Source organism: Fringilla coelebs (assembly GCF_963513975.1).
Source record: "Fringilla coelebs genome assembly, chromosome: 2".
Lineage (NCBI taxonomy): Eukaryota > Metazoa > Chordata > Aves > Passeriformes > Fringillidae > Fringilla > Fringilla coelebs.
This window is the reverse complement of record NC_140029.1, coordinates 70,536,433-70,546,608: the sequence shown is the minus strand read 5'-3', so window position 1 is coordinate 70,546,608 and position 10,176 is coordinate 70,536,433. Positions and strand designations below refer to the sequence as shown.

Below are 10,176 nucleotides of genomic sequence, written 5' to 3'. Positions count from 1 at the left end.
CTGCTGCCTCAGACCCACCGCTGGAGCGAGGCCGGATAATCCCGCCGCCCTAGGGGACCTTGGGACCGAGGCAGGGGATGGTTCTCCTCAAGAAGGGAACCATCAACCTCCTCCCGGAGCCCGTCGTCTCATTGGGCGATTCTCTCGCTGTAGCGCGGCTGAGCCCTCGGGGAGCCCGGCGGCTTTTCCCTCCAGGCACCCACTTCTTCCCTCCTCAACTCCTTGGAAACCCTCTGGAAATGCCGGCTCTGGAAGGGCGGCTCCCAGGCAAGCGGCAGCCGGCTGCCCCAGCCCAGCCAGTCCCCTTTGAAGAGGCGACCCCCTCTCAGCTTCCCCCCGCCGCTTTTATGCTTTAACTTTTCACCCTGAGCGGGGACAATGCGAGACGACGTTTGCATATTCGCATCTTTTCCCATGACACAGCGAGGAAACCTTTCACCCGCCTAGAAAAAATGGATGGGGACGGGAATGTCCCCCCGTTTTCCCAGCACTTTTCGCCGGAGCAGCGCGGCACCGCCTCAGCCATTCTCACCGGCTTTCCCGGTTCCTTGGGGCGGCTGCGGCTCGGTTCTACCGGGGCTCCCCAGACGGGCCCCGCGCTGTCCCGGACCCTCATGTCCAGGGTATTACACACGGAGACACACGTGGTCGTGTCCCAAGGGTGCTTTTCCTTCCAAGTAGGTGGCTGATCTGCACTCCGAGGAGTGTCACTGAGACAGGGTGTCCTGCAGCTGAGGGAGGATTTCAGCTCCGCAAAGGCAGATATCCCGAACCCACTCTCTGAAAATCTCCCCTTCCTTCCCCCCATTCTATCGTTCCTTTGGTGCTGAGCGTGGGGCTGACGCGGAGCCAGGCTTTAAAGCCAGCGCAGGTAATTCAGTGACCTGTCTCAAAATGTCCCAAGGGATCCAGTCTCAGTGGCCCTGGAGAACGGGACTCCCAAGCAGGAAAGGATGGAACATGTCTCCTTGGGAAGAGGCCACAGATGGCTCCCTCGGGGTCGCTGTGCAGGTCCTGGATGCGAGGAATGGGGTATCCCCACCCTGCACACAGCCGGGTATGTTTGTGCCCACACCGTCACTCGTGCGCAGGCGGCCGCGGTCGCGACCCTACGATAACAGCAGCGCAACAGCAGGGATGCAGAGGTGCCTGCCGGCCGCTTTCTCGGGAGGGAATTTCTCTCTCTGTTGCCTATTCCCACCGTGACACTTTCCCCCGGCCCCGACGGTGGGGTAACGAGGAGAGGGGAGCGGGGCTTGGAGCTCCCAGCGCTGTCTGAGCAGGAGACTGAAATGTCGCTCAGGAAAGGAAATGCTGCGTCCCTTTAACGTAATCGCCTCTCCCGATAAGCACCGACAGAGCCGATCTATGCCGATGTGAATTTGATGATGCCATAAACGGAGAAAGGGACCATTAAAACGACAAAACTCTCGACATATTGTAATAAAACGCACTACAACCCTGATCAACCCCGAAACAGCCCGATTCAGTGTCTAAGGCTCCGTCAGTGAATCCCTGGCAGCCAGGTAGCAGCTTTTTGGGGTGAGAGCCGACGCCAGCCCGAGCTGACAGGGCCGGGGGCCGTTGGCCGCGGGATCAAACGAGAGTCTCGGGGCTCCGGTGAAGGAACAGGATAAGGATAAGGCTCCGAGACCCCTCCGCCGCTACCTGGAATGGCAGCCAGAACGCTGCTCCTCTACTTTGCCATTCTGACAATGATCCCAGTTCCCCTCCGGTACGGGGAGGACTTGGGAAGACCGGACCCCACCAGCCGTACCCTAACCGGGGTCGGCGGCGAGATGGGGACGAGTCCCGCTTCCCCCGCGGATAAATGCTTCAAAGCATCCTCTGCAGCCGCGCAGCTGCTCCCCGGACGGGACCCATGGCAGCAGCTGGGGATGGAGACACGCTGCCCCGGGCCACTTTGTCTTAAAAAAAGAGGGATCCCGATCCACTCCTAGGTGTCTTTACGGCCCTTCGGGCTTCTCTCCGTTGTGACTGGCACAGGATTTGTCCTCGCTGCGGCCCCGATACCCAGCTATCGGGGCTTCTGTTGGGGAGAGAGGATGTATCTCTCGGCCGGGTTTCACCCCTTTTCTCCTCTCCGTTCTGCCCTCTCCCTCTCCGCTTTCGTTTCGGGTTTTCCCGCCAGCTCCGGCCCCCAGCTGCAGATCCGGCGAGGAGTACGGACCTCGGGACCAGACCCCTACACTGGAGCCTGAGTGAAGGCCTGATCTCCCCCTCTTCGCTTCCTCCTTTTTTTGTTTTATTTATTTTTTTTTTTCCCTTATTTCGTTAGATCCTGAGCGGAAAACTGGGACCCAACGCCTCTCAAGCGGACAAGTGCCTGATGTGGGACACTGTTCTCAGGGAAATATCTTCCCCCGCCTCTCCACGTGTACCTCGATATTCTTCCCGTAGGGTTGTTTCACTCAGGGCTGTCTCCTGGGCAGACGCTGGGCTCCCCGTCCTCCTACTTCAGCCTCAACCTTACTTCTTGATGTGAAAAAATAATTTCCGACATTTTTTCGGGGGAACTCAGGGCAGGGCACGGCTGCGGGGAAGTGCCGGGGGCAGGGCGCTGCTGCCCGCTGCGGAGCCCTCGGACCCCGGGCAGGCAGGGCTCGGAACCGGAGCGGACACCGCCCTTCGGGGACGACGCTCATTGTCGCCTCGGGCCACGGAGCTGGCGCAGACTGGGGGATAACAGGGCGAGCAGCACAGCCCAAGGCCCCCCGTCCCGGGTCAGAGACGTCCCCGTAAGTCCCGGGAAGGGCCGAGTGCTGCGCAGCAGCCGCGATCCCTCCTCCACAGACTGCTCCCACTCGGCGGGACCCCTGCGGGGATGCGGATTCGTCGTCTTTATTTCTACTTGCTTTGTGGTATAACTCCTTTTTCTGTGATTTAGGAGAATCTCGGGGTGGGGTGTGGGGGACCTTTCTATCTCCCTCCACCTTAACGACACGGAACCGGGAGCGTTGTTTACAAGGTAAAGAAAAAAAAAAAAAAGCCCGCTTGAAAGCCCTTTGGCGGCCATAGAGAGAGAAGGGAAGGAGGATTCGTGTGTTAGTTAGTCCGACCTGTGGAATTTATGACTCCCCCTAAGCACAGACATGATAAGGTCTCAGAAAACATCTTGGATCTTTTCAAGCCGGCAGCCCCCGAGGCTTTGATGTAGATTACATTGCAGAATAACCCAATACTTTTATCGTGGGGTTGATACTCGTCTTGTTTAAGCACATGCCTTTAGAAGGGGGTTAGATGCTGGACGCTCGCTCCCGAGCGGATTCGCGTTGCTGGGAAGAAAGCGGACGGGGAGGGAAGGTGGCAGCTGGTGCCAGGCCGGGGCACAGCCGCCACGCACAGGCACCGCCACGGGCCGGCCCTGCGGCCCCGGCCAGCCCTGCCTCTTTGCACAGGTGCTGCCGGGCCTGAGTTCTCATGGCCCTGCTCTCCTTCAGAAAATTGGAACGTAAACAGAGAAGAAAGAAAAAAAGTCGTATGATACACCAGAGGCTTCTGCAGCCACAGAGGTGAGGGCTTCCCCAGCCTCTCAGATCTAGTGGCTGGCACACCTCTGCTGACCAAGGAAATAGCCTTGGTTGGATTTTATCCTATTAATTTTCTTTACTTGACTTTACCTCACTTTGTTATCTTTTTTAAATGTCACAGAGGAAGAAGGCCGCACCGGGGCGCCCCGGCTGCCCGCAGAGCGCTTGTGCCCGGCCCCCGCTGACATGTCCCGCCCGGGCCGGCCGGGCCCGATCCGGTCACGGGAGCCGTGAGTCACCGGCAGCGCGCACCCGCAGGACGGCCCCGACGGCGCGGGCCGGGCGGGGCGGGAGCGCTCCCTCTCCCGGGAGGGGAAGCCCAGGGCTCGGCTGTTGCCGCCCCGCCGGCCAAGGACACCCCCGCCCACCCACGGACGCTCCCCGCAGCACGCAGTGCCGCTGTTATCTCCCCACGGGATGCAGCGGGAGGGCGGTGCTCCACAGCCTCACGCTCCCGGCTCTGCGGCGGGGCACGGCCGGCACGGGAGACCCAGGCGGAGGCTGCCCCCCGGTCTCCCGGTCCTCGCCCAGAGCCACGTCCCTCCCCGGGAAACCGCAAGCCCCGGCCCAGCTGGTGGGATGGCGACACTAACACGAGTGCCGTCTCCCGTGCAAAGCAAAACACCGAATTTGAGCTGTAAAATGGTTTGCACACATTTGCCACCAGCGTGCCTGCCCCCGCGCTATCTCCCTCTCCCAGGGGCAATCTGAAGGCTGATGCACTCACTGCTTTCCTCACTGATTAATCTACATTTCCCAGCTCTGAAGCCTTAGCAGGGAGGTGGTGCATGCCCCTTGGGTGTGGTGTCCCCATCTCCACAACACATGCTAGTCTTGTCGGCTTTTCTCCACCATTCCCTCTGCTCCAAGCCCTTCCATGGCACGACACTATGGGCTGGCTGCCCCATACCACTGTGTCCCTCAACCTTGTGCTCCATGGCAAGCTCAATCCTACAAACCCCTTCAGAGAGCAGAGACATGGGGTGTTGCTGGCCCACGTAGATGGTTTGCTGTTTGCAAGATCATAATTGTACACAACTGGCCCTGGTGCTTTGTAGATAATATTTCGTGCTAGCAAAGGTAGGAGCCCAAAGCAGGGAAGTGCCAAGGGCTTCTTTGGCCTGGCAGGGAGCAGGCCAAGGCTCCCACATGGGACCTTTCCTTACAGTGGGGCTGTAGGAAGGCAGAAGAAGACTCATCTTTCTCCTCAGACAAATGTTTACCCACCAATCCAAAACCTTAGTCCTTCTGGCTCCAAGGAGAAATTGGTACCTGACTGCTCTCCACCATCTCACATTTGCCCCCAGTTATTTTATTCTAGTTTCTGAGAGGGAAAAGGAATCTCACTACATTTTGTTTCTGTTCTGAAAAGAAGCCCCAAAAGGAGCTGAAGGTAGGGCCAGGTAGACCCAAAGCCATCTTCCCAGCTGTGGCCCACACTCCCCTGCCCCAGGCTCTCCTCCATGACTCAGCTCCCAGGGACCAGCCCAGCCCTGCCTCAGCTGAGCTTCACAGCCCCTCCTCACCCAGGGCAACGCTACACACATGAGGCTTTTCCAACGGAGAACCCTGTACACATCACGTAGTTACCTCTCCAAGAGAAGCATTTTGGAAACTTGAGCTAGGCCTCTCTTTGATTTTATGATCTGAAGCCTCTGAGCCTCCTGTGTAGGTGGGACGGTCACGGCACTGGTGGGACTGGAGGGCTGTCACTAGAAGTTAATTTCTGTGCTTTCTTCAGCCACTGGATGCATAAAGCAAGGAGGGAGAGGAACCCTAGTGCACCTGGAAAGAGGCTTCTCCGGGCAGCCAAACCTAAGTATCAAAGCTTACCTGTGGTGCAAAGGATCGTGAGTAGGTGTAGGCAATCCATGGCAGCAGGAGTGGGTCGCTGTCAGGATCTCCTGTCTGTTTTCATCCCAGCTAAGCAGTGTTCAAATGAACTGGCTCCCACACCAGTCTTCATGTGCCTCTGTGGAGGCAACCACAGAAGCACCACCACTTTTCCACCTCCCTCCACAAGCAGGTCTTCAGAATTCCTTTCCAACTGAGATCTGAACAAGATTGTGCCCCAGGGCACCCACACATAGGAGTGTTACCCTATCAGATTTCTGGCGCAGCCTTAAACAAAAATTTTAACGTCAGTGACCTACAAGGCAGGATCCCCAGAAGCTGCACTATTTTCTCATTAAAAAACATTTCAGGAAGCATGAATCCAGCCCAGGTCTCAGACCACCTGCTGGGCCATTCCATAGTGCTGGGATGCTCACCAAGGGGGAGAAGGAGCTGGGCTCAGGTTCCATGTCTTTCTGAAGCCATTTGAGACCTTCTCAACCACTGATCTGGGTGGGTATTTTCGTACCTTTTTTTTTTTTTTAAAGGTGTTTTTCTTTGCATGGTCTAATTAATTAGCCATTGATGCAGGAGTGAAAGTGGCAGAATGGGAAGAATGAGCCCAAAGCCACTGAGCACTCGATCCGATTCTGTGTCTGGGAGAAGAGAGCTGAGATTTGGTGCATCCAGCTCCATGGGATCCCCTCATCTTCAGTACACTTTGATTTTTTGTCCCTGAAATAATTTCCAGCAGAAGTTCTGACTCTCAAAATACAACCTGTCTGCAAACAGCTTTGGAACAACCATGAGCTTGGATTTCTTCATTGCCCTTCACAGTGCTGTCCATGAAGATGTGGACTGAAAGCCACTCCTAGCATGCATGACAGGGCCACTTGTGCTCTTCTCTTCTGGTTTAACACAGGGTTAGTCCCAGCTTCTCTCAGAGGGACCCCACAGAGCCCATCCCAGGTATCCCAAACCCAAAAGCGTGACACGTTGGAGGAGCACCTCCAGTTTCTCTCGATCAGGACAGAGAAGGGTGTCTCACCTTTTTTGTCCCTGCTGCCTGCGGCAGAGGGACACGGTTGGTGAGCGGGGAGGGGGTGCGGAGCGGTTTGTGCTCGTACTGGGTTTGTCCCATCGGTGCTACGAGCTTTTGGCTGTGGAGTTTCGGCTGACACCCTCATGCCCATCCCTGCTCCCCGGGTCTCCTGTAGCTCTGGACCAGACCCCGCGGCTGGCCGGGTCCCTTGCCGAGCTCCAGCCCTGCTCCCCGTCCCCGCCCGGCAGCCGCGGTGGCGGAGCTCCACCTAGTGCCGGCTGCGGGGCCAGCGGGGCCGCCGGTGCCCGGGCATCCCGCGGGGACAGCTCCGAGCTCCTCGGGACACGGCTGCCCGCTCCCAGGTGCGCCCTTGCAGGTAGAAGGGAACGAAAATTCGGGCAGATTCTCTAGCGCCATCCCGTCTTCCAGCTTGGGCTGTTGAATTATCTTTCTTCTTATTTCTGTTACTGCTATGAGAGAGAGCTCAAATGTCCTTTGCCCTTCAAAGCTTTTAATTTACCTCAACCCTTCTATTGCTCTTCTTCCCGGATTAATGATTACTGAATCTTTGTCAGTCTGTGCCTAACTTAAGGCATCCACCTTAGACGAAAGGCATCTCTGCTGGATGTCTTCAAACAAGCTTAACTCTCTCCATTCACTACAGGGGGCAATTCACCACTTTCTCCTGACAACATGCTTCTGGAGGCACAGATTCGGGGTCTGGATCCTAATGAGAGAAATGTGGGCATTTCCCTTCAAAGATCACAAAACTGATCCCTAACCAGCACTGCCTGTTGCTCTTCACAAACCTCATAATGGACCACCACTTTGCTAAGTTGTGTTGGAAGCATCCTGGAAAAGAAAGTCCTAAAATAAATTATTTTCCACTCAGTACCTCCTGTAGCTTTGTTCCATCCATCTTTTCTGTGTGTAGAAGCAGATGCACAATTCCCCACATGTTCAGCCCGTACAGGAGGGTTTTTCTCCTGATTGCTCTTCCTCACAGAGTGCTGTGTTGCCTGAGCTGCTTTTCATGTGTGAATCATGAGAAGTTGTACTTGCACCAAGGTTCTCTACTTGCCTTTATATTCCCAAGTCTCAGCTCAGTAGTGATGATGGGGCCAGATGAGCTATGTCCAGTTCTTTTCAAGTCTTGTGGATAAACATGTGACACAATTCCCTGGCTTGTTTTTCAGTACATGGGATTCCCATCTGCTCCTCTTGGAGCCAAGTTCACATCTGCTTAGTTTCTAGGGCCAGCCAGGCTTGGAAGCGAATAGTTCAGCATTAGGTTCCTTTAAATTTGAAGGCTGAAAACTTTTGTCTTCACAAGACGCTTAATTCCCACTGTCCAGCCACAGCAGGCTGTGTGCTACCAGTGCTGAACAGTGACATCTTGCAGATGAACACTTTCAAACTGTTCTGGGTATGTTAAAAATAATATACATTTTGCAGAGAATGCAATGTTAAAATTTATTTCTGTCTTAATATCTCTGGATTGCTCTTCAGCAGTTTGTATCTGATTTAAAAAATGACGATTCATTGATAATTATTAATAACATTAACAAAAATATACAAATCATAATCACTGTATTACAACATTATTTTCAGACAGTGTTAGTAAAGAGCAGCTCAATTTCTGTGATAGCATATTCTATGCAAGTTATTGTTTTATAAGATCTTCCTCTGAAAAATCCTAACTGAACTTAGCACCTTGTAAAATGTAAAAGAGAAAAAACTATTAACCAATATAATCTCATCTTAATCCACTGTGATGTAGACAAATATATTCTATCAGTCATGATGAAAGTTGCATTTAGAAATTCCTATACCTCATAGTGAAAATAGCTGTCTTTTTAAGTATACTGAAAACACATAAAGCCTCTGGGTATTGTCCTGGGAGTCTGTGAGAAAGCTAAAGAGGCATACTTTCATTTTAGTGCAGCACTGTTCATACACCCAGGCTGAATTCTGTGGATTTGGAGTGATGATAGCACACTCCTGAATTGTAACTCAGCTGAAGTGAGACTTCCAACTGGAGACTGCCACCTGGATTTTCCAGACCAGGGAGGTAGAAGGTTATCTCCAAATATCACTCCTCCTGGTAATTTTAGGTAGAAAGGAATCCCTCCTGTGAGTGCCTATTCTCATCAGCAATTGCAGAATGTACCCTGGCTGAGTAGAGGCCGCATGAGTAACTAAATCTTGATAAATTGAACTCACCTGAACACCCATCACCCATACTTCACAACCACTGAGATGTCAGGGTAAGACAGTTACACTCAATCAAACTAAGAGCTCCTTGTAAAACAAGACTGATGGAACTGTAAAATTTGGACATCTAAAACTGGTAACTCCAATGGGGTTTTTTTCCCAGCACTCCCTGACATCTGGAGATGAAGATGTGAATAGCATTTCTGGAAATCACAGCAGCTCTCTTTAGCTGCACAGTCAATGCTTGTAATCACTGACTAAAACTACTGTGGATTCTCTCATATTTGCTTGCAATGTGGCAAGAACAGTATAATTTAATTTACACAGCACTATCTACACAGCACCAGGAAAAGAGATATTCAGTTGGAGAGAGGCAGCAAGAAACCCTGTCTTGCTATAGAAGTGTTTGCTGAATTCAAACAAATGAATTACACCTTCTTCTCAAAAAGTCACATAAATATGGACTGGTCCACAAGAAAAAAACAGTGCAGCAGCTGGTGACAATTTCTTTTCTTAGAGCTGATATAAAACACTTATCCTACACAGAGTTTATGGCAATACTGAGATCAAATCCACAACTCAGATTATTTTTCAACTTGAGGGTCCTCATGCTGGAGAACAACTGGGGACAGCAAAGATTCCTCATCCCTGCTTACATGAGGTTTAGTTTTGATGCTGGAATGGTGTGTAGCAAGGTTTTTCTTAGTATTATGGTAAACCTAGAATTGGGAAGAGGAAATAAAAGATACCTTCTGTTATTATTTATTGTATTTGGAAAACTGCTCTCCTCCCCATGAAGCAGGCACGGAGAAATTATATGTTTAGTCCAGAGTGGATACCCAAGTAGCAATTGGTAATTTGGAAAGGAATTGTTTCTCCTCCCTGAAGAGGAGATAAACATCTGGTATGGACAGAACAGGACTTCCTCAGATCATCTTTATTATTTTGACCTTTGAGAATGACATACAACATTCTGTCTGTGATCCCTCATGAGAGCCCCCTGGCTCAGGCTCAGCTCCCCTCCCATGGCACCTAGCAGCATCACCAAACCTGACTGCACTGGCTGCTGCACAAGGGAAGCCCATTCCCTCAGCACAGGCTGAGAGACTTCAGCTTTCCAGAGTCCCAGTGCAGGCAGTGGGAGGAAGAAAACCTTCCTCATCAGGAAGGTCAGGATTCTCTCTGATGGCAGAAAAATAAGCCCCAAGCTCTAGTATGGATCCATGGGCAATGTATCCATAATAGAGTTGTGTACTTCAATAGAAAGCAGGAGGCTCTCCCTCATCTCATTGTGATCTGTGGAGCTACATATAAACCCCACAAGAACCCAAACCCGAACCCAGACATTGTTCACACCTTCATCTCACTGTATTTACTTACTGCTCCTTCTGCCTCAGCCAGCTGACAGGCCAGAGAGGAAACCAGGTAGGAAAAAGAAGGTCTTTCCCTGGAGTCAAGAGCCCAACAGGACTGCATCAGGCAATAGCTGCAGAAGGAAAGACATGGCACACAACACATGGCACACAACACACATTA

At 52.5% G+C, this 10,176-nt stretch overlaps 1 protein-coding gene across 1 annotated transcript in view; it reads right to left on the bottom strand.

Annotated features, from left to right (window-relative positions):
• Nucleotides 1-9,224: 9,224 nt before the first annotated feature.
• The window catches only part of FLT3 (fms related receptor tyrosine kinase 3), a gene marked incomplete at both ends in the record, with an annotated part of 28,016 nt that continues 27,064 nt past the window's right edge, over nt 9,225-10,176 (bottom strand). Inside the window, 2 exons of the mRNA XM_084201013.1 lie at nt 9,225-9,359; nt 10,021-10,126. Of these exons, the coding sequence (XP_084057139.1) occupies nt 9,225-9,359; nt 10,021-10,126 (241 nt within the window). The remainder of the gene's footprint in view (nt 9,360-10,020; nt 10,127-10,176) is intronic.